Source organism: Martes martes (genome assembly GCF_963455335.1).
Source record: "Martes martes genome assembly, chromosome: 15".
Lineage (NCBI taxonomy): Eukaryota > Metazoa > Chordata > Mammalia > Carnivora > Mustelidae > Martes > Martes martes.
The window spans coordinates 66,000,133-66,023,542 of record NC_137903.1 but is presented as its reverse complement, the minus strand read 5'-3'; the positions used below and the strand labels follow the sequence as shown (position 1 = coordinate 66,023,542).

Genomic DNA, 23,410 nt, shown 5'->3' with positions numbered 1-23,410 from the left:
GAAAACTGAGGCCCAGAGAAGATTAATAGCTAGCCCGAGCTCATGCTATTAGTGAGTGACACTAAGATTTAAGCCAAACACTCTGATTTCCAGAGTCTGATTTCATTTTTAACCAAAATGTGAATCAGCCTCAGCTCAGAGAGGGTGTGTCGACCACTCCAAGAGTCGAGTTCTATGACAGGCGGTTCCTTCCAGTCTTGTCGCTCAGCCCGACCTTCCTCCAACAGAGTACCATGGCCAAGCGAGTGGCAGTGATTGGAGCTGGTGTGAGTGGCCTGTCCTCCATCAAGTGCTGCTTGGATGAGGACCTGGAGCCCACCTGCTTTGAGAGAACTAATGACATCGGGGGACTATGGAAGTTTACTGTGCGTACCCGTACCCTCCCACGTCCATCAGTCATAAACCGGCGGTCGGCTTTGTCCCTGCTCTGGCATGGTGGCCTCAGCCTACCTTGGTGATCACATAAGAAAGCAGCTCACTACAACACGCTCGCGTGCAGCTGACACCAGGCCGCCTCCTGCAGTCTGACAGGTGATGAACCTGCAGACTCCGCAGGAAAAGGTCAAGGCCAGTGGGAAGAGGGAGGAAGAAGACTTCCGTCTGATACACCAAACATAGTGTTGGAAGTGACAGTGATTTCTACACCACGGACACTTTGAGACAAAGTAACAGTGTCACATAGGTTAGGCCGAGTGGCATTGGTGAATACAGAGCAGATGACGCTTTTGGAAGGTTGGAAGCTGGCCTCAGGGAGTGAGCGCCAGCCCACAGGATTATTCAGGTCTTTGGGAAGAGAATTGGCAGGAGTGAGGCAAGAATCCAGACCCTGAAAGGTCGGGGTGGGAGGTCTGGGAGCTTTCACCTTATCACAATATAAAGAACCAAGGCACTGATTAGTCCTTCTAAGGAGTGGAATGTGCACCCTGGGGGGTTACACCTAGGGCTAGTCCAGCTGTAGGTGACTCGAGCAACAGAAAGTAGGGGCTGAAGTGGCTTTAATACCAGCTGCCTCAGCAGGGACCTAGGCATCCCTCCCGTTGGTGGGACATAAAGTGTCAGGAGTCAGAAGGTCTGAGAACTGGATACTCTAGGGGGTAAGAGAAAAGCAACGTTCAGTGGGAGCTCATGGTGGAGGAGAGTACTTTGAACTCTATGAGTGAGGGAAGTCCTCATGGAGAAGGTGGCCTTTGCCAGTCTTTGACAGACGGTGAAGGAAATGGAATAAGCAAGTGTATGTAAGCAGGTGTGGTCACAACCCTAGGGTTACAGTGTGCTGGGGGGAAGGCTTTTCCGATGGACTGTGACCCTGATCGAGCCACCAAATGTCGGTGTGGAAAGAAAACACTGGGTCTGGTTTGTGTACCTTCTGCTACTTGACCCCACAGTTGGTTTGGTTTTCTTCCCCAACTCTAAAATAATAGAGAAAAATTTTAGAAAATAATATTGAGTTTTAAAAAAAAGAAAGAAAATAAGAGTGCCTGGATGGCTCAGTCAGTTAAGCATTTGACTCCCAATTCGGCTCCGGTCATGATCCCAGGGTCCTGGGATTGAGCCCGTATTTGGCTTCACCCCCAGCACAAAGTCGGCTTCAGATTCTCTCTCCCTCTCCCTCTGCCCCTCCCCCCACTTGCACATGTACGCTCTCTCTCTCTAAACTAAATAAAGAAATCTAAAAACAAGAAAAAGAAAATATACCTAGACAATAAATACAAAAATCAATGAGGCGTTCTGTGAGCAAAGGCAGGAGGACGAGGTCCTCATGAGTGGAGAGATTGAGGATGGCAAAAAAAGAAGAAAAAAATAAGCCAGGCAGACTGTAGGCCCCGTGTTTATGGAATCACTGAAAGGCAGTGTTAGTCTTGGAGGCCTACTAAATTTTGTTAACTTCTTTGTAGTGTGAGAAAGATATTGTGTTTAATAATTCCAGTCCCACCAATGATTTCTGACAACTATAGCATGGAGGTCTAATACTGTTTTCCTGAAACTCTTTGGAATTACAAGTGGAATCTCTTTTCTTCCTGCCTCCCCCACCCCATCTAGCTAACTATGTTTCACCACAGGAAACTTCTAAAGATGGGATGACCAGGGTCTACAGGTCATTAGTGACAAATGTCTGCAAAGAAATGTCATGTTATAGCAACTTCCCCTTCCAAGAAGATTATCCCAATTTCATGAACCAAGGAAAATTTTGGGACTATCTCCAAGAATTTGCTGAGCACTTTGACCTTCTGAAATACATTCAGTTTAGGGTAAGACAATTTGGGTTACGGAAAGGTTAATAACGGGGGCTGCCCATTCAGAAAACTAATGGAAAGGGCATCCTAAGTAAACTTATTCCTGATTTTTATCTCTGTATGAATAAGGCAGGTGATAAAGACTCCTCACTTCTCCTATTTCTCATTTTTGCTCAAATAAATCACTAAGATACACACTTTCCTGATTCCTCTTCTGAATCCAAATTCTTATTCAGGATGAAATTTAGAGATTTTTTCCTTTGAGAGGAAAGAAGAAACAAATTTAGTTCATGAAACGTGCTGGGAAGAAATGACTAGGAATCTGAACTGCAGAAACTATAATGAGCCAAAACTGTTCCCACATTTTCCAGATGCATTCGGTATTGTAACTCATCTCCTTCCGGCTGGAAATAAGAACTAAATGTTTCCTCCTTCCAGGGAAGAAGTGCAAATGTCTTGGGGCCTACCATGTAGGACCGCTTTTGAGACTTTGTACAAGTTACTTAATTTCTTTATTGGGGAGATAAACTAATATTGACAAACCTCCTACCCTGAGATGGGCTTGGCCCATGAACATGGTTACCATACCAGCCATTACATGAGGTCCCAAGGTGACTGACAGAAAGTGAGTGGGGGCACCTGGGTGGCTCAGTGGGTCAAAGCCTCTCCCTTCAGCTCAGGTTATGATCCCAGGGTCTTGGAATGGAGTCCCGCATCCCATTCTCTGCTCAGCGGGGAGCCTGCTTCCCCCTCCCTCTCTGCCTGCCTCTCTGCCTACCTGTGATCTCTCTCTCTCTCTCTCTCTCTCTGTGTCAAATAAATAAATGTTTTTAAAAAATTAAAAAATAAAAATATTTTTTAAAAAAAGAAAGAAAGTGAGTGTTGTCTGCTACTTTCAGACCACAGTGCTCAGTATAACAAAGCGTCCAGACTTCTCCGAAACTGGCCAGTGGGATGTTGTCACAGAGACAGAGGGGAAGCAGGAACGAGCTGTCTTTGATGCTGTCATGGTTTGCACCGGACATTACCTGAATCCCCGTTTACCCTTGGAGTCCTTTCCTGGTGAGTCATTTCTACCTGAGACCATGTCTACTCTTCTGGGCTCTCTTAGAACAAGTCATTTATTTGTAACTGAAAATAATTCCTAATGACTAGAGACAACTCTATGTTCACCCACAGAAATGCAATGTACAAAATAACTTTGAAAGGTGAAGAACTATGGAGGTGTCTTCTTATTTATTTATTAATATAAATGCTGCTATTACGGAAGCTTTAACATGCCTGTCTGATTCAAGTTCAACAATCACATAAGGCTTGTGGGTCATAAAAAAAAAAAATACAAGCTTTTGAATCTTGTCATTGAATTACAGGTCATTTGAATCAGGAGTGATCTGTAATTCAATAACTCAAAGGAAGTGAGAGTATAAAAAAACCTGACAGATTTGTTTTTAAAGAACAGAGCAGCAAGTACACATCCCTGGAAATATTTTCACCCTTCAAAATGGTCCCCACGATAATAAACCATACATCTCTTATGCCAAAGCTATTGCCACAATGGAGTTTTAGAAATTCCTTTTAGAAAGGCTTTTGACTCTAACAGCTCATTTTTTTTAAATGTACAATTGACCTTTGAGCATCTCGGGGGTTAGGGACGCTGACCCCCTACATAGTCAAAAATCCCCGTATAACTTTTGACTCGCACCAAAAAATTTAACTACTAATGGCCTGCCGTTGGCTAGAAGCCTTATTAATAGTATGAACAGTCAGTTTACACATATTCTGTATGTGTATTATATACCATATTCTTACAATAAAGTAAGCTAGAGAAAAGAAAGTGTGATTAAGGAGACCTCAAGGAAGAGAAAATACATTTGCAGTGCTGCGTGGTTTTTTTTTTTAATATTTTTATTTATTTATTTGAGAGAGAGACGGTGAGAGAGAGTACGAGCGAGGAAAAGGTCAGAGAGAGAAGCAGACTCCCCGTGGAGCTGGGAGCCCGATGCGGGACTCGATCCCGGGACTCCAGGATCATGACGTGAGCTGAACGCAGTCGCCTACCCAACTGAGCCACCCAGGTGCCCTGCTGCATGGTATTTATTGAGAAAAATCCATGTGTAAGTGGACCCGCATAGTTCAAAGCCATAGTCGTCACGATTGGCAGATCGCCATGTTTTGAGATCAAATGAGGATGATTAAAATGTAGTGCAGCTACTCTTCTGTCACTTAGAAGTGGCTTTAAAGACAATGGAGGAAGTGAACTTTTGAAATTTCATTAAGGAATTGAAAGAACGTTTAAGGACGAGGGTGAAGAAGAAAGCTTGCAAACCTGAGCCAATAAAAAAAAAAAAAAGAAATGTAAATCTTACAAATGTGATCTCAAATTAACAAAATATCCTACTTTAAACAAATGTTTTAGGGATCGAGCGAGACTTCAATGCATAATTTTGCAGAGAAGCAATGGTGTGAATAGTGGTTGGGCTTCAGACTTGCAGCGAGCCGGGAGCCTAAATGAACAACGACGCGACACGGCACTGAAGAAATACAGAACCAGCTCTTGTAACGAAGTTTCTGCGGGGAGATGTGTTACAAGTGCCAGAGCACTGATGTTTTTGGAAGGGAGTGTCTTGTCAGGTTTGGCTCGGCGACCCTTAGTTCCACTTAGACTCTGACTCAAAGTTGCGATTGCAAAAGATCAGCCAAGAACTGAGAGGTGGGGAATCCTTGTGGCAGTTTAAAGCGTGTCATTGGGAAGAGCTGGTTCTGAGGGAAGAGACGGGGCAAACGCAAAACAGAATCACACGGTAGTCTGAGATCGTTTCAAGAGCAAACATTTCTATATACGTTAATGACCTCTGGGGAAGAAATTATCGCATCCGATGTATTGGTGTGCCCTTCTCTTTTGCCCAAAACCCAGATTATGGAAAAGGAATTCACACACGCCGATTTCAGAGACTCTTCCTGAGAAGGTCTATGTTTATGACCGGACTCTAGAAGGATTTGTGACAGGAGGACACCAGGACAGATACCCCAATTTTCTTTGTGTTCCCGGAACGCGGAATGGTGCTGAGGGACACAGTGGAAGGTTTCCAAGGAGTCCCGATCTGCTACAGTTCCCTCGGGGCAATGGCTCTTGAAACGTGGCCTTTAGCTTACTACCTAGGAACAAAGTTCTGAAGTCAGCAGCCCAGACCACATCCCAGCACTAGTCGCATTACCTTGGGTACACTTCGCCCAGTGACTCCGTTTCATAGAGCGGTCCTGAGAATCCAGTGAAACCATCCATGTAAAATACTCGGCAGAGGACAGACCCCTTAGTGAGCTCTCCACCAACAGTAGCTCCTGCCGCTGTGACTCGGGACCTCCTGGGAACTAGCACGAACCTCTGAGAACTGTTCAGAAGAAGCTGCTTTCTAAGAGACGTGTGATTCCCCCAGACTAAGAACTACTCAGCCCTCTGTTTCAACTGCTGTCTCGGCACCCATCCTACCTCAGAGTTCGAGGTCCTCCTATGTCCCAGGTGGGAGCCCCAGGGAGGGTAACACGGACCCGAGTTGCACATTCCTCTCCCCACGCAGAAGTTGTGTAAGACTGACTCTCCAACCGCGTATCAGTTGTGATCATTAGTTAGAGATGAGGGATGTGAATGCCTAATTGTGTGTAATCAATTACTCATAAATGTCTTTAGCTTTGTGAGCATTGTAAATGGAATTCAAGGGCCTGGTCGTCCTTCCCCTAGGACAGTTGCTGTGATTTCCCAAACTATAACATTAGGGCAGTAAGTAGGAGATGAAGAAAGAGACATTTAGTGACAAGGCAAACTAAGTCCCGTGCCCCTCGGCAGACCCTGAGGGTGTCACTGAATAAGAGGATGGTGCAATAATTGAAGGTTATAAGGATGACCTTGAATTATCAGTGTGTTCTACTTTTAGGACGTAAAATAGATAATTACCTTCAGAAAGACTTCTGCTAAAAAAAAAAAAAAAAAGGTTTTGATGTTTCTGTGTTTAATTGCCCAGTTGTCTGAAAACTTCTCTCCCCTGAAAGTTGCATTTCCTTGGCATCGAATGATGCATTTATTATCTGGCATTAAATGTCCCCAAGTGAGGGGACAGCATCCACAAGTGCTCAGTAGTCCCCAGTTCTCCACTCCCTGGCGCCCCCCCCCCATACAAGAGCATGAGATAGAGAAAGCAAAATACAGTTAAAATGAAAGCTGAACGTTAAAGTCATTTTCCATGACAATAGTGTATGTTTAATATGAGCTTATTGAATGAAATCAGTTATCGAACAGTCTTATGAAAACAGCCTGAAAGAAAAGAACTAGTGTGATGATAGCCGTGGGCTATGACCACGGCTCAGGGTTTCCTAACCACTGCCAAGACCTGAGATGCTTATTTTAAAAGCAAGTTCATGTGGCATTTACAGAGTAAGAACCTCCAAAAGTGGGCCCCTGGAATCCCAACGTTTAACAAACTCCCCCAGCAATGTGATTTTCATGGAAACTAAAGCCTTAGAGTCATTTCCATTGTCCAAGTAGAGGCAGCCTTGCCCCCTGGTTACCATGGGCCATCTAGGTTCAAGCTGTGCCTCTGACTTCTTTGGCACCCGGACAAACTGTGTGTCCTAAGTCCCTATTTCTCCCCCTGTAAAATGAAATATTCAGCACTTTCTTCCTAGGGTTGCTTGAGGATGAAATCAGCTGCTAGCCATGGAGTGCCCAGCACAGGACCCCGAACAGAGGGCTCAGTGGGACTTAGCTCAGGGTGTTGGTATGAAAGAATTCTGCCCGCTCTTTTGCAGAAAAAGAAATGGGGGGGGGAATTATTGGTACCAAATTAAATATAATTATTTGCTATTTCTGGAGCAAACTCAATCCCTTAAGTCATTTGAGGGAGAAAAACAGCTTGAAAGGTAGCACAAATGGGAGTCATAAAACCAGAATTTAAATCCTGTCTCTGGCACTTATTAATTATATGGCCTTAAGCAAATCACTTAGCCTTTCTAAGCTGAGTGGATTTACCTATAAAGACAAGGATGAGTAACTCCCATCTCCAGGAGGATTATTACAAATCTGACTTGAGAGAGTAACTCTGGAGCTCCCTGGCTGACCACAGTTCATTAAGATTTTTTTTGTAAAGGGTGTAACTTCCTACTAAACCGTAGTGTGAATTCATTCTTTGAGTAACAGCGATGCAATTTACCGTGCACAAAGCGATGACAGAGTGATACTGGAAGAGAGACAGAGGAAGGTAGTGGGGCATTACCTGGACATTAAAAGTCCAGGATCTTGCATCAGAGTACTTGCATTTAAATTCCCAGCTCTCGGGCACCTGGCTGGCTCAGTTAGTGGAGTGTGAGACCCTTGATCTCAAGGTCGTGAGTTCAAGTCCCACGTTGCATGTGGAGCCTATTTAAAAATTAATAAATAGGGTGCCTGGATGGCTCAGTTGTTAAGTGGCATCTGCCTTTGGCTCAGGTCATGATCTCAGGGCCCTGGGATAGAGCCCCACGTCGGACTCCCTGTCAACAGGGAGCCTGCTTCTCCCTCTGCTCCTCACCCTGCTCTCATGCTCTCTCTCTCTCTCTCACTCTCACTCTCTCTCAAATAAATAACATCTTAAAAAAAAACTTGTGGGTGAATTGTCAAAAAAAAAAAGACCCCCACTTTGCGTATATGTATGGTGAAATGTGCAGTTCTGTTTTGTGAGGAAAAAAAGACTTTCCTTCTACCCTCCTCAGCTTGATAGGCAGATTAACAGGGAGAAAGGTATACGGATTTATTAATTTTTAATACTAATCCGGGGGCATCATAGAAAATAATGAATACCCAAAAAAGCTATGAGATTTGAGAGTTTACATACCACCTTAATAGGGAAAGGGGAGGGGCTGTAGGCAATCCAGGGGACAGGAAATGTTTCTAGAAAGACGAGTAACAGGCTCTTAGAAGAGTTGATGGGAGATACGATCATTTGCAAGTTTGTCTGTATAGACTTCTGCTGTCCGCTCCTGTGATACAAGAGCCAATCTTCCCTGGTTGTTGAAACGCCAGGGAAGAGTTTTACGACCACAAGAGTCCTTTTGGAGGATCTGCCTTTAGGCAGATGAGGCGGGTCCAGAGAAGGCCTCTCCCTGCCTTTGCTGTTTTTCAAGGCCCTTCACTTAAAAATAATCAGTCTATCAAAGCGGCCCATTTGGGGTGGCAAGTCCTGTGCTCCTTCAGTGATAAAGTATTTCAGACATGATAGCAATGCAAAAAAATAACATCAAGTAGTCATACGGTTTCCTCAAGGAAATGACGAGGCACTAGAAGACAAAGCCCTAGCCAAAATGTGAACAGTTGGGGAATAAATGCAATCATTTCTATCAATTTTTACTTAGTCCAAAGTGCAAGAGAGCTACAACGGTTTGGGTAATGATTTCAAATGCTGTCGAAGCCCCTGTGACATCTATCTAAGGTTTACTCTTTTTAAGATGGCTTTTCTGGTGGGTCGCCTGGGTGGCTCAGTTGGTTAATCATCTGCCTTCAGTTCAGGTCGTGATCTTGGAGTCCTGGGATAGAGTCCCTCATCAGGCTCTCCACCGAGCAGGGAGCTTGCTTCTCCCTCTGGCTTGTGCTCTCTCTCTTTCTGACAAATAATAATAATAAAAAAAATTCTTTAATAAAATATTGGTGGGGCACCAGAGTGGCTCAGTTGTTAAGCATCTGCCTTTGGCTCAGGTCATGATCTCAGGGTCCTGGGATCGAACCCTGCATCGGGCTCCCTGTTCAGCGGGAAGCCTGTTTCTCCCTCTCCCACTCCCTCTGCTTATGTTCCCTCTCTTGCCGTGTCTCTCTCTGTCAAATGAATAAAATCTTTAAAAAAAAATTAATTAAATTAAATCTTCAAAAGAGTCTCAAAAAAAAAAAAAAAGCCTTTTCTGCTTTTCACGAATCCCCACGGATCTTTCACAAGTAGTTTTAAGACCAGTGTTGAACCGGGGAGGAGGAACTTGCTACCAGGACAGCCGGCCCCACTTGCAGGCAGGCGCAGCCACAGCCCGTCAAGTTTGGGTCAAACACCAGGCCCCACGCTTCCTAGACTCCAAGAGTCAAGGTCTCACAGTGGTCTCCTTGCGGCCCCTCCCACCTGCCTCCATGTCCCGGGGACAGAAAACGTCACAGCACTTTACGTCCTTTCCTGACATTCTCCAATTTCCAACTCCTGGCTACTTCGACTCCAATCCCCAAAAGTGAGTGAGGGGCTAGGGATCCCAAAATGGATCTGCATACACATTCTTTACAAATTCTGCACAGTGGGCTTAACACATCCCTTGGAATATGGCCAGGATTGTATTCAGTTTCCAGCTTTGGGGGCCTTAGGAGGCAAAGAATCCAATTAAAATATTGTGTTACACATATTACCGATGCAATAAATGTTATTAAGTACATGAATCAATCAATCATTGGATGATAGGAGAAGGATATATTCTGGGAGACAGTCTCATTTTTTTATTTTTAGATTTATTTCTACTTATTTTATTTCTTTAAGATTTTATTTCTTTATCTGTCAGAGAGAGAGGGAAAGCAGCAGGCAGAGGAAGAAGCGGATTCCCAGCTGAGCAAGGAGCCCGACACAGGACTTGACCCCAGGACCCTGCAATCCTGGCCTGAGCCAAAGGCAGTCACTTAACTGACTGAGCCGCTCAAGCTTCCCCACTTCTATTTATTTTAGACTGAGAGTGGGGGGAGGGGCAGAGGGGTAGAGAGAGAGAGAGTCTTAGCCTCCCTACCAAGCGTGGAGCCAGATGCGGGGCTCGATCTCACTACCCTAAAAAAACGACCTGCGATGAAACCAAGAGTCAGACGCCGAACCAACTGCACCCCCAGACACCCCGAACTTCCTCTTTTTATTTTAAAATTTCAGAAGTACTTGAAAGCTTCCCTTTCAGGTTCCTTGTCAGACCTTTGTCTCACCCACCTGTGGGTCCGATGGTCACTGACCCCATCCCTCTTGGTCCTTCTGCCACCTCGTAATTCCCAGGCTACAGCCGCCACTGCAAACACCTCTACTTCCTCTGTCACTCCCAGTCTTCATTTACACAAATCCATGCTTTATGTCTTTTTTCTAGATGCCAAGGACATAGTTGCCAAAAATGAATCAAGAGAAGAAATATTCTGAGATCCCTTCTCATGTTCATAAATACCATAATCACGGTCCTGCTATTAACAGAGTGTTAGGAACTGGAAAGATCGGTAGTAACCCAAATATAAATAATATAAGAATGGAGTATAAATAAGCAGAGGGCATAATAAAGCATTAAGCATATAATACAGAATAAAGTAAAATAAGCATTAAGTACAAGTAGCAAGCCTAAACCACAAAAAGAATGACTTTATGTATAAGAGAACTTGCCACAAAATTTCTTCTGTGGAAAACTGTAAATAAATTAAAATTCAATTTGTAAATATGTTTTTTTTAAGATTTTTATTTATTTATTTGACAGAGTAGGCAGAGAGAGGGAGAAGAGGGAGAAGCAGGCTCCCCCCTGAGCAGGGAGTCCTATGTGGGGCTCGGTCCCAGGACCCTGAAATCATGACCTGAGCCTAGGCAGAGGCTTAACCCTCTGAGCCACTCAGGTGCCCCAATTTGTAAATATGTTATATACACAAGCCATATTCTTATAGACTATATCTGTTGGGTAAAATACAGTCTAATTCTCGCTTACGATGTTCAGGATCATGCATGAGAGGTTTGTCTGCAGTGAGCTCGAGTTCCCCCAAGTAACTGCTTTCAAAGGGAGCACTCGTGTGGCATACAAATTCTCCCGCATTTGTCAATCTCCTGCAGGTTGTACTCAGTCTATATCTGGGCTCCCAGAATCCAGTGGGGAGGGAGATGGTGTGCTGCTTCTACTTCCTTCAATTAGCAGCAAGAGCAAAAGGCTGACGTATTTCTGGAACTTTCCTTTTCCTCCAGACCCTATGCCTGCATCCTAGGGAATTACAACTTTAGATTCTTCTGATTTTCTGATCCCTCCTTCCCCTCAGGTATTCATAAATTTAAAGGCCAGATCCTGCACAGTCAGGAGTATAACAGCCCAGAAGGCTTTCAAGGCAAACGTGTGTTAGTGATCGGTCTTGGGAACACTGCAGGAGACGTGGCCGTGGAGCTGAGTCGGACGGCAGCGCAGGTACCCCCGGGTGAATTCACACCCTCACCCCATCATCATTTCTGGTGTCTGGAGAGAGGCAGACATGATGACAAAACACATTGGCCAGTTGCTAAATCATCTGGACATAGCATGAGTGAAAAAATCCACTGGTTACAGGAGTGAACCATCTCCAAGAGGGGGCTAGGAAACTGCATGGATGTCAGACCACTAGGGACTTTTCAGAGGTAACGGTTTCAGAAACAAGACCATGTGGGCCATTCGTTCCACCCAGACCAATTATCTTTCTTTTACACTCTCCCTCTGTGATTCTGGCAAAACTCCCATATAAAGTTAGAAAAGGGAAGGTGTTTTTCTGACCACATTTGTTTTAAAAGAAAAGCAACCTTTACTCTGCCCACAAAGTATATTTAATGATTTTAGAAAGTCCAAGCACAGATTCACAAATTAGAACTCTGTTCCACTTTAACATAAATTATAGGACAGTGATTCGATTTGGAAAGAAGAGATTTTGATTTAACCCAATTAAAATAGCTCTCTTAAAACATCACTTTAAATTCGATATTACTTAGATGGGAAAAAGATGCCTGATGAATAGTGCATACCTACAATGGCAACAACAGAAGTCATTTATTGATCTGTGTACAAATTTACCAGTTAGGAACAGATTAGGAATGAAATCTTGCCATTTGCAGCAACATGTATGGAGCTAGAGAGTATAAGGCTAAGCAAAATGAGTCAGTCAGGAAAAGCCAAATACCATATGATTTCACCCACATGTGGAATTTAAGAAACAAACAATGGGGAAAAAGAATAAGAGTGGGAAAGAGAGACAAATCAAGAAACAGACTCCTAACTATAAAGAACAAACTGGTGGTTCCCAGAGGGAAGTGGATGGGGGGATGGGTGAAACAGGTAATGGGGATGAAGGTGTGCACCCATTGTGATGAGCGCTGGGTACTGTATGGAAATGCTGCATCACTATATTGTACACCCAAAACTAATAGAACACTGTATGTTAACTAACTGGAATTAAAATTAAAAACTTTTCAAAAAAAGGATCAGGTGTTATCAGAACATTTGAAGCACACCAAGGAAAAATACTACAAGATGATGTCCCTATATTTATCCTGCCTTACTTTCTAGGTACTTCTCAGTACCAGGACTGGTGCCTGGGTTCTCCACCGCTCTTCAGATGGGGGCTACCCATTTAATATGGTGATTACAAGAAGATGCCTTGATTTTGTCACACAAGTTCTGCCCTCGTGTGTGCTAAACTGGATTCAAGAGAGGCAACTGAATAAAAGATTTAACCATGAGAATTATGGATTAAGTATTACAAAGGGGTACTTAAATTTTTTTATTTAATGGGAAAATTATTTTTCATTCTATTTTATTCAGAACTCAAAATCTTCAATAATTATAATGCTGCCTTTGTTTATTCTGTTCTGACCTTAGCTCCTTAATTGTTTTTTAGATGTTATTTATGCATTTGACAGAGAGATCACAAGTAGGCAGAGAGGCAGGCTCCCTGCTGAGCAGAGAACCCAAAGCGGGACTTGATCCCAGGACCCCGAGATCATGACCTGAGCAGAAGACAGAGGCTTAACCCACTGAGCCACCCAGGCGCCCCCTTAGCTCCTTAATTAAGACAATGTCCATCAGGTGCTACAGCAGTCCTTGAGATGGGAGTATTCTCTGTCTGGTAACAACAGTAGGAATTCATTAGGCTAGAAGAAAATGAAGATAAAAGCTTTTCATTTTGAGCTTGAAAATCAAGAAATTAAAATTGGTTTTGAGGAATCTTGGAATGGCTATTGTCTACACATGGAATATTTGCAGCATCATAAGTACAGATAACTTTTCATCAGTGTTGTCTCTGGCTAGATGATTAAAGGATGCATTTCCAACAGGAATTCCTAGAATTACATGTTTTAATATACATCTGTATAAAGTTGCACACGGCAAGAGAAAGAAAACCTTGGAAACCTTTGAAATGATTATAATATGTGTGTGTGTATATATATAATATATATATACATATATATAATATATATATATATAATGAATATAAGGTCATTAAAGGTGACTTTTATTTTATGCTTGACCCAAATATCTTTCTTTGGTAAGACAGCTCTCAACTTAGAGGCGCCTGGGTGGCTCAGTGGGTTAAAGCCTCTGCCTTCGGCTCAGGTCATGATCCCAGTGACCTGGGATCGAGCCCCGCATCGGGCTCTCTGCTCTGCAGGGAGCCTTTAAAAAAAAAAAAAAAAGACAGCTCTCAACTTATAAAGAAAATCAATGGCAATGGATGATTTGTCTTTTTTTTTTTTTTTGAGAGAGAGAGAGAGAGTGAGAAAGTATGTGTGGACATGTGTGAGCAGGGGAGGGAGAAAGGGGCAGAAGGAGAGGGAGAGAGAGACTCCCCAGCAGGCTCCATACCCAGTGCAGAGCCCCCTTTGGGTTGACCACATGACCCTGAGACCATGATGTGATCCCAAATCAAGAATCAGTCACTCACTGATTGAGCCACCCAGGTGCCCCAAAATGTCTATTTTACAAAGACATTATGTCTGCTGTGATTAGACAGAATGATGTTCATAATGAAAATATTTGTCAGCATAAATGGATTCAGATTTTTTTTTATTTTTATCCAAAAATTTCTTGGTAACTTCCTCTTTGCCTGTTGTCAATCCTTTGAGGCCTGGGTGAGGTGAGACCCAAAACTGATTATTAAATGGATTAAATTATTAAATGGATTGTTGCCTACTCAATTCTGATGCTTCAGGGAAAGTATTGCTCCAGATACCAAGAGAATTTTAAACCCCAAGCAGGAAAGAATAGGTTTAAACATTGTCGACATGCCTCCTACCGGAAATAGGAGGACAAAACGTGTTATTGCAACAGAAAGTTGGAGAGGCAACTTTGAACTAGACATTGGTCAATTCACTCCCTGTGCTTGACAGACAGTCTTCCTTAAATTGACCAAATGAAGAGTTCACTCCAGTATCTCATAGACATAAGCACAATGAATAATTTTCTCTTCTGTGTCAAAGGAAAAAATCAAAATTCATTGTGAATGACGAACTGCCAACCTGTATCCTTTGTGGGACAGTCACCATGAAAACCAGCGTGAAGGAGTTTACAGAAACCTCTGCTCTCTTTGAAGACGGAACGGTGGAAAAAAACATCGATACTGTGATCTTTGCGACAGGATACACATATTCTTTTCCCTTTCTCGAAGAACCTCTTAAAAGCCTCAGTACAAAGAAGATATTCCTATATAAGCGGGTCTTTCCTTCAAACCTAGAGAGAGCAACGCTAGCTCTCATTGGCTTCATCAGCCTTAAAGGATCCATCTTAGCGGGCACGGAGCTCCAAGCACGCTGGGCCACGAGAGTATTCAAAGGTACTTGACTCTTTTTAAAGCCCTATGTGACCATCTGAGTCTTCAAATGAGTGCCTTGTGATTTAGCCCAAGTGGCACAGATGCTAAAGTAATATAAAATATCAAGAATTTAACGGATACTTAACTTCATCTGTGGGTGATATTATCAGGTGGGTGTGCTCGTATCGCTAACATGACAGAGTGGAAAAAGGTTTTTGATTCTGTGGGTGGAGTAAATTTGGACAACAACATATAATCCCATCTCTCAGATTCACTGAAATTACTGAAGCTTCGGGATCCCCTCTTCTGTTCTACTCTAGTCTAGTCTGGTTTATTTACTTGTAATTCTTATCATTTATTTCTAGAAGTAGAATTTTGTACCGCTTCCGAAGAAAGTTATTGGACTAACGCACACTGTGAATAAAGTTGAGTTCTGAGGAGATGGTAACCTTTGAGAAATGCCTATAAAATTTTTTTTAGATACTGGACACTAAACTGTCCACTTTCACTGTAAGAGCACAAATGATGGGAGTCAGGGCTACTGGGGTCCGGTCCCAACTCAAACTCATCAGCTTTGTGAGGACCTCTCTGAAGCTCAGACCCCTTCATCTGAACAACAGGAATGATAAAACCTCTTTCCCAAGGATGTCGCAGGATGAATGTCTGCTGAGGGCTTAGCACCGTGCCTGGCACACAGTGAAGGTTATTAACTGACAGCTGTCATTCTTCTCTGGCTGTTATTTTCAAACCTATCTAAAGCAGGGCAAGTTTTAGATGAGTAAGCATTTTAAAGAATTGCACTTGCGTGATTTTTTAAATAAAAACAGGAATCACTACTGAGCCAATCAGCTGTCCTTTAGCAGAAGTGTGTCCTTTATGAATAAAAACAATCACCAATAATTTACAAATAGCACATAATGCAGTCTTAAGGCGTGTCGACTTTTATCACACTGTACAAATGTAATAGACATCCAATGCCACACGTTTCCATTAAATGATCACAAATTTTTGTTTCTTTAAGGCCAATTAAAGTGCTTTGACAGCATTATCCAATTATAGTAAAACCACAGAAGACTCTTAAGTACCCGACAGTACTTTGGGCTTTTTTAGTGTTTGATAATGAGCTCAAAAACGCTTATCAGAATGATAGCACTGACAAAATGAAACTCGATTAGCTCACAGCCCCGGAGTAATCACAGGCTTCTCCAGAGAGCCTCGGGGGCAATCCGGGAAATGCCAAGGAAGGTCTTGCCCACTCTTCACAGGATGAAGTGGTGCCGGTGACAAGCACCGCGCAGAGTGAAGGCAGAGCTAGCGCAAGCACACGGGGACCCCATGCTCTGGGTCAGCACTAGTCTCCCAGCCGGGAGAGCAGAGCGCATGCCCTGAGACTGTGTAGGTGGGAGGCTGAGACACCACTTCTCACCACTGGAGCAGTCAGAGCCTCCGAGAGGCCCAGAGACCGGCAGGCAGGCTTATAAACACGAGGTCGATGCTAGTATTTACGCTGAACCGGCGAATGGGTCTCACACACACGCACGGACACAAACAGGCGTATACAAACCGCATAATACAGACAACCTCGTGTATGAATACAGGCGGTACACGGGCAGATAACGCAGCTGGAGCCGGTGCTGCTGACCGGGGGCCCGTGCCGCGGAGGGCGAGGCCATGGGGTGTCCATCCTCGTCATTCTTGCAGGAGAGGACCCTAGTGAGTGGGTCTGGAAGAGGACTTTGCCTCCGGAGATGACCTCTAATTGCAGGCTGAGCTTTGACTGATACATGTCCTAAGGATAGAGCAGTGCGGGGGCCAGAAATGGTGGGGGGGAGGAGAGCGCGAAGGAAAAGATACAGGTGACATTAATGTGTTTCCAATTGTTTTCACAGGACTCTGTCAGATACCTCCATCCCAAAAATTGATGGCCGAAGCTACTAAAAAGGAGCAGCTCATAGAAAGGTAGGACGTGACATGCAGCTCGTTCCAGGAAAACCTACCAGGGTATTTCCTTACACACACACACACACACACACACACACACACACACACATACCCCATTCCTAGAGAAGCACTACAGCAGGCTGGAGGTCACTGCACTAGAGTCAGAAGAGTCTGTTTTCAACCTTAACTCTTCTACCAACTAGATCTGTGGCCTGAGATGTGTCCGTGGGGGCACCCGCTGCGTCACCTCAGTAGAACTCAGAGCCCGGCCCCCAGCAGACAGCAATCGTGGGTACCCCGGCCCCCGGAACTCTCCTGTGTCTTGGTTCTCCTCCTACCTCTCGGGCTGCTCTTTCTCTGAATTTACTGGTGGACCTCCTCCTTGCTCCTAAAAACTGGTGAAGCCCAGCCTTAATCCTCAGACCTCTTTCTCACTTCTGCTAACACTCACTCCTCGGTGGCCTCGTCCTGGCCTGTGGCTTTAAGTGCCATCGTACAGTATGGCTTCCATCTCTCTCCCCAGAATTCCCACTCCCAAACCAAGTCCCTCCAGGTACGTCCACTTGGGCACCACTGGGGTCTCTCAAATTGAGTAGGTCTAAAAACGCACCCTCGCCCCCATCACCGGCCCAACCATCTTGCACGTGGGCTGCTCTGAGACTTCTCCCCTTCTCTGTCACTGGCTGCTCATCCCAGTCGGCCCACCAAGAACCCTAGAATCATCCTTTTCTCCTCTTTTTCTCTCGGACCCCACATCAGCAAATACCGTCCCCACCTACCTTCAAACAAATCCAGATTCCAGACCCTTCCAGATACCCCCACAGCCACCCCAGACCAGGCCACCGTCGTGTCTCACCAGGACACCTGCTGTCGCCCCTGCTCTAGTCTCCCTGCTTCCGCTCCGTCCTACAGTCAGATCTTGATACCGCAGCAGGAGTGAGCAACACCGACTGCTCTTCTGTTCGGAGCCCCCTGACTGCTTCCCATTTCACTCCTAGAAACTTCCCTGCAACTCTGCAGCCCTCCAGAGCTTCCAGCCAGCTCTGGCCCCCACGGCCTTCTGTCCTCCCACCTCACCCACACTCCTCCAGTCACCCCAGCCCCCTCGCTGGTCCACAAACATGCAAGGCACAGCCCCTCAGAACCTCTGCTCTTACTATTTCCTCTGCCCGGGACGTTCTCCCCACCAGAGAGCTACAGGCTCAGTCTGTCAAACCTCACCTCGTAAGAGAGAAGCCTCCCCTGACAACACTGTATAAACATGGCAGCGCAGCCAGTGCCTTCGGTGCCTCGTCCCCCTCCCTGCCTTTGTATTACTTGATAATACCTATGACCACCTGATTTATTACATATCTATTTGGCTGGGGGGGTTAATATTTTTTTTAATTTTATTTATTTATTTGAGGAAGAGAGTGTGAGCAAGTGAGAGCGGAAGAGCACACGGGAGCGGGGGAGGGGGGAGAGCAGCGGGAGAGGGAGAAGCAGGCTCCCCGCTGAGCAAGGAGCCCGATGCGGGGCTCGATCCCAGAACCCTGGGATCCTGACCTGAGCTGAAGGCAGACGGTTAACCGACTGAGTCACCCAGGCGTCCTGGCTGGGGGTTTTTATAATCTGTTAATTTCCTCACTAGAATGTAAGTTCTCTGATGACAAGGCCTTTGTTTTATTCACTGCTGGCCCCCTAGCACCTAGGATGATGCCTGTCACAGGATGGACACTTAATATTTATTTATCAAAAGAATAGATGAATGAATGAATGACATAGGGACATTATGAAAGTTTACTAACAGAGGCAGTAGGTAGGAATAAACTTTCATATACAATACTCAGGTCTGCATCATGTTCAGTGCTGTTACACCACAGATGGCTGTCTCAACTCAACATTAACGTAAAAAAAATATGCGGCCATATTGATGCTTTCTGATCACGTTCATTCATTCAACTGTTGTCTTTGGACTGACCAGATTTTTACCTCATATCAAATTCAACAACCCAAACCTGGAGCCCCTCTCCAAGGGCCTCCTTTTACCATTCCCTTTAGTAAAATGAATTATTCTCACCAACACCCTTTGTAGATAAACCCCTCTCACTTTTTTCCTTTGCTACGTAGAAAAACATTCCCAAACATGGTTTGACCCTGGTAAGAAGAAACAAAATGGTGGGAGGAGGGGTGACTTATAACTTGAAAATGGAAAATGGTCCATCTCTTTTCCTCTCAGGGATGTGACGAAAGACACCAGTGAAGACAAACTTGAGTTCATTCCGTACCTGGATGACCTTGCTGCATGCATAGGCGCGAAGCCCAGTGTCCCTCTTCTGTTCCTCAAGGATCCCAGACTAGCCTGGGAAGTTTTCTTTGGACCATGCACTCCTTACCAATACCGCCTCGTGGGCCCTGGAAAATGGGATGGAGCCAGAAATGCCGTCCTGACCCAGTGGGACAGGACACTGAAACCCTTAAAAACTCGAATTGTTCCTGATTCCACCAAGCCTGCCTCCATGTCACATTATTTAAAAGTTTGGGGGGCACCTATCCTCCTTGCCTCTCTTCTACTGATCTGTAAACCTTCACTTGTTTTGAAATCAGTACGAGATAATCTACAGGATAGAATTTCCCCTTACCTAATACGGATTTGGTGAGGACGAATCTCATGAATCACCGGAGTTGTGCCCAGCCTCATGAATTCTATCTCCACATACTCTGTGCCTCCCTCCTCTCCTCTCCGTCTTAACTGCTATCATCCAAGCTCAGGTCCGGTCATTTCTTATCTGAATTATTGTACTGTCTTTCTCTCTAGGCTCAGTGCCTCCTTTCTTGCCTCCTTTTCCTATCCATATTCTACTCTGCTACCTGAGCAAATATGCTAAAATAAAAATAGTGTCACTGTTGCCATTAAGATCTCGGTAGGAATAAGACGACAGTCAAATTAGGTAATTTGTGGACATTTTGACATGGAGATTATTACAAAAGGTTTGGGCAGAGTGTAGGGAAATCACAGGGATAATAAAATACTCCCAACTAGTAACTGTGAGATATTTTTACCATTCCTAGGCCTAATGAGGCAAGAGGAGAAAACAATTATGAATGAGAAAGAGAGACACTTCTTTGTGGAGAGGCCACCTCTCAAGGGTTACGATCTTCAGCTGACAGATGAAGGCAGTTTGTGGTGACCCCAAAAGTACAGAGCTTGGGAATAAATTCTCTAACTTTATTTCCTTCCGTCCCTCTCATCCCCTGCCCATGCTCCCCAATGGCCTAACCCAACCAAAACTGAAAGGGTAAGGTTGCCAACTGTTGTAGACTGAATTGTCTCCCTCAAAAATATATATTCAAGTCCTAATCCATGGTACCTTACCTTATTCGGAAATAGGATCTTTGCAAATGTAATCAATTTAAGATGAGCTCATGCTGCAGCAGGGTGAGCTAGATCCCATATGACTGGTGTCTTATAAAAGGAGAAGAAGACACACAGACAGAGACATGGTAGAAAATGCCAGGTGAAGACAGGCAGAGGTTGGAGCGACGCACCTGCCAGCCTCGCCCAGACGGCAGCTAGGGTAGCAGCATGAATGGATTCTCCCGCAGAAACTCCAGAGGGAACCAACCCTGCCGACACCTGGATTCCAGACTTCTAGCCTCCAAAACTGTGAGCGAATAACCCACTTGGTTTGTGACACCTTCTCACGGCAATCCTAGGGAGCTGACAGACGGACCGATGCCGTCCATGGCAGTCAGCCTCCGTCCATGGCAGTCAGCCTCCGACAGTGCAGACAGACAGCAAAGACCATGGCAGGGCAGACAAAAAGGATCCAGTGCAGACACATGGCTTTCCAGTTTAAAATCCTCGGAAGTGTCTCCTTCATCAGAGATAATGGTCCAAATTCCTTAGCCTGGAAAAGGAGACCCTTCGTGATCTGAGCCCATTTGCCTAATGGCCGGAATCCCAGCCCACAGCTTCCCAGCCCCACTCCACCCCTACTGGCCAATACCACCAGCCTCTGAACCGCACCGCACCTCCTCACTTCAGCGCAAGCCATCGCCTCCACTGGGAATCAAACTCCCACTGTCTTTCGAGAGAGGGCTCAGTGATCTCCTTCGGTGAAGCCTTCCCTGAATCCTCAGAGCAGGGCTGACCCCCGCTTTGTAACGACTTCACTCCATGCCCTGCTTTGTCATTGCCCTTTCCTCACTGTCGCCTACACAGCTGACCCTCGAATGTCACAGGTTTGAAGGGAATGGGTCTACTCATGCATGGATTTTTTTCCTCAATAAATACAGTAGAGTCCCATAAATGTATTTTCTCTTTCTTATGACTTCCATAGTAACGCTTTCTTTCCTCTAGCTGATTTTATTATAGGAATACAGTCTATCATACAAATAACACACAAAACACGTGTTAATTGACTATGTTAGCAGTGAGGCTTCTGGCCGGCAGTAAGTTACTAGTATAACAGTACTGTTGAGTTTGGGGGGTGGGGGTTGTCAGAAGTTATACAGATTTTTTGACTGTGCAGGGGTGCACTGATTATGGGTCAACTGTAACATTCTTTTTGAATCCGTCTCCTAATGGTGAACTACCGAGAGGAACCGAATCTTGTTCAGCTAAAACACTGCCTGACGCCAAGTGCTGCTAAATAAAGGATTGCTGATTAAACAGTGGCCTCACCCACTGACACTTCTTGTCTATCCTCTTCTACCCACATTCTTCCTCCTGCCAACAGGAGACATTTCCTCAGATGACCTCAGCCGTGTAAATGAACAAGGACAGTCCACCAACAGCAAGCAATCCATATGGCAATTGGAGTAAACTACAGTAAGTGGGACCTCTGGGTACTGGTTGAAAGCCCTAAGTCTAGAATTTGATCTGGATTATAGCCCCAATTCTGCACTAGCGGGGAGGGCTTGGCCAAGTGACTCTCTGACCCTCAGTATCCTCATCCAGAAGATGAAGAAAAAGTACACAGCAGGCAATATAGGGTTTTAGATACACAGTTATTTGACCATTGATAGCTGAAGAGTCTGAAGACATTTTCAGTTTTCTGAATTAAAGAATTTGAAACCAACACTAGCTCTTTTCCCTTTTGCCTCATCAGAAAACATGGCCTGGGGTCTCCATGAATTCTCTGGTAGCACTTCCCAGCTAGGATCACTCTTTTGTCCTTGTGACCCCCACCAAATCCTTGAGGCCCACTGCCACCACCACAACTGCCACCACCACCACAGCCATCCATGTACTCCCAGATGGACCTTCCAGAATGCAACAGGTAAACATCAGCCAAGGAGGAATTGTTCTCAGTCACTAGGAGTGGAGCTCCTGACATGACTTGTTGATAAGTCTAGCTTTTTACTAAAAACATCACCCAGTAGAAGAGACACCTAACTCCGGATCTTCAAATCCAACTAAAAGTGACCCACTGTAGCAATGTCACATTTAGTGATCTGTGCCCAAGCTCTTGGGGAAGAAAGCAGAGCTGAGATGTCTTTATTAGCTCATTACATGATATAATGTGGTGATTTTTTCCACATATTAATTTTTAGATGAGAAATCACACTCAGAGAAGTTAAGTACTTTTCCCTGGGTCACAGAACAGAGATTTGAAGCCAAACATATGCAACCCTAATGCCCAGCCCTCCTCACCAGTGGCCTTGAGAGCGAACACCTCCATTCTCTTCTTACCACCTTGATTTGCTTTATGGAAGAAGCTCTAAGCCGGACACCTCCTTTCTACACTTTGAATAGACTTCTAAATTCCGAGCTCATCACCTTCCACGACCACGTTCTTGAAAAACAAGACGCGTCATGAAAAAGTCACCGCAAGTAAACCATTTTAAATGGGAATTGAAATTTCATAGTAAATAGTCCGGGGAAAGTATTTGGGTTTGTTTTTTTTTTTTTTTTAAGTATTTGGGTTTTATGGTGATGGGAACTTGAGAAATAAAGCCAGAAATTACAAAAATAAATTATCTTAGTCTGTTATTTAACCAATTTTTTATTATAATTGTAGACCCGTACGTCCTCACTTAACCTCTATCCGTAGTGAAATGAGTGTTTTGGACTCAGTCTTCACTCTTTGTTTTATTTTATTAATTGTCCAGAACCAGGTGAAGAAATTAGCTACTTAGGGGTGGGGACTCCAAGACCCCAACACTGTACCCTAGCAAGCTGCTATTTAACTGTATCCCTATGTCCCACTGTTGGCTTTTCTTTTGGAGTTACATACTTTGCTAATGCATCATCAACATGCCCAATAAAAAACCCTCTACTCTCACATTCCTCCCCTTTCATTTCTTGGCTTGCGTTTTATCAGCTTCCCACCTCAAAGGGTCGTCAACATGCTTTAGCTCACCTGCTGACTCTTCCTTGGAAACAGAAAAGAGCTGTGGGTAAAGGCCAGCAGGAGAAGCCTGGACGGGTCCACCGTAATCCAAGCCGCCATCACCTCTTAATCCTCTCAGCAACCTAGGAGGAAAGTAGGGTTCTTACAACCCTCATTATACAGACGAGGGAATTGAGGAACAGAGGTTACTGAATTCGCCCAAAGCCACACAGCAACTAAGGGACTGAACCAGGGCAGATCTTCGTTCTGGAGTCCCCACAGTTAAGTACATATCCCTACAGAAAAGGAAAAATTTTCCTCACCCCCTTCAAGGTTCCTGGCAGAGGCTGAAAACTAACCTGACAAAGCCAGATAATTAG

At 44.6% G+C, this 23,410-nt stretch overlaps 1 protein-coding gene across 1 annotated transcript in view; it reads left to right on the top strand.

The window, feature by feature from the left end:
* The window catches only part of LOC308355965 (uncharacterized protein), a 60,633-nt gene extending 39,633 nt beyond the window's left edge, over window positions 1-21,000 (top strand). The window contains exons 11-18 of the mRNA XM_080824516.1: window positions 94-365; window positions 2,061-2,249; window positions 3,134-3,296; window positions 11,263-11,405; window positions 12,531-12,730; window positions 14,441-14,793; window positions 16,662-16,731; window positions 18,932-21,000. Of these exons, the coding sequence (XP_080680642.1) occupies window positions 94-365; window positions 2,061-2,249; window positions 3,134-3,296; window positions 11,263-11,405; window positions 12,531-12,730; window positions 14,441-14,793; window positions 16,662-16,731; window positions 18,932-19,352 (1,811 nt within the window). The 3' untranslated portion in view covers window positions 19,353-21,000. The remainder of the gene's footprint in view (window positions 1-93; window positions 366-2,060; window positions 2,250-3,133; window positions 3,297-11,262; window positions 11,406-12,530; window positions 12,731-14,440; window positions 14,794-16,661; window positions 16,732-18,931) is intronic.
* Window positions 21,001-23,410: the final 2,410 nt, after the last annotated feature.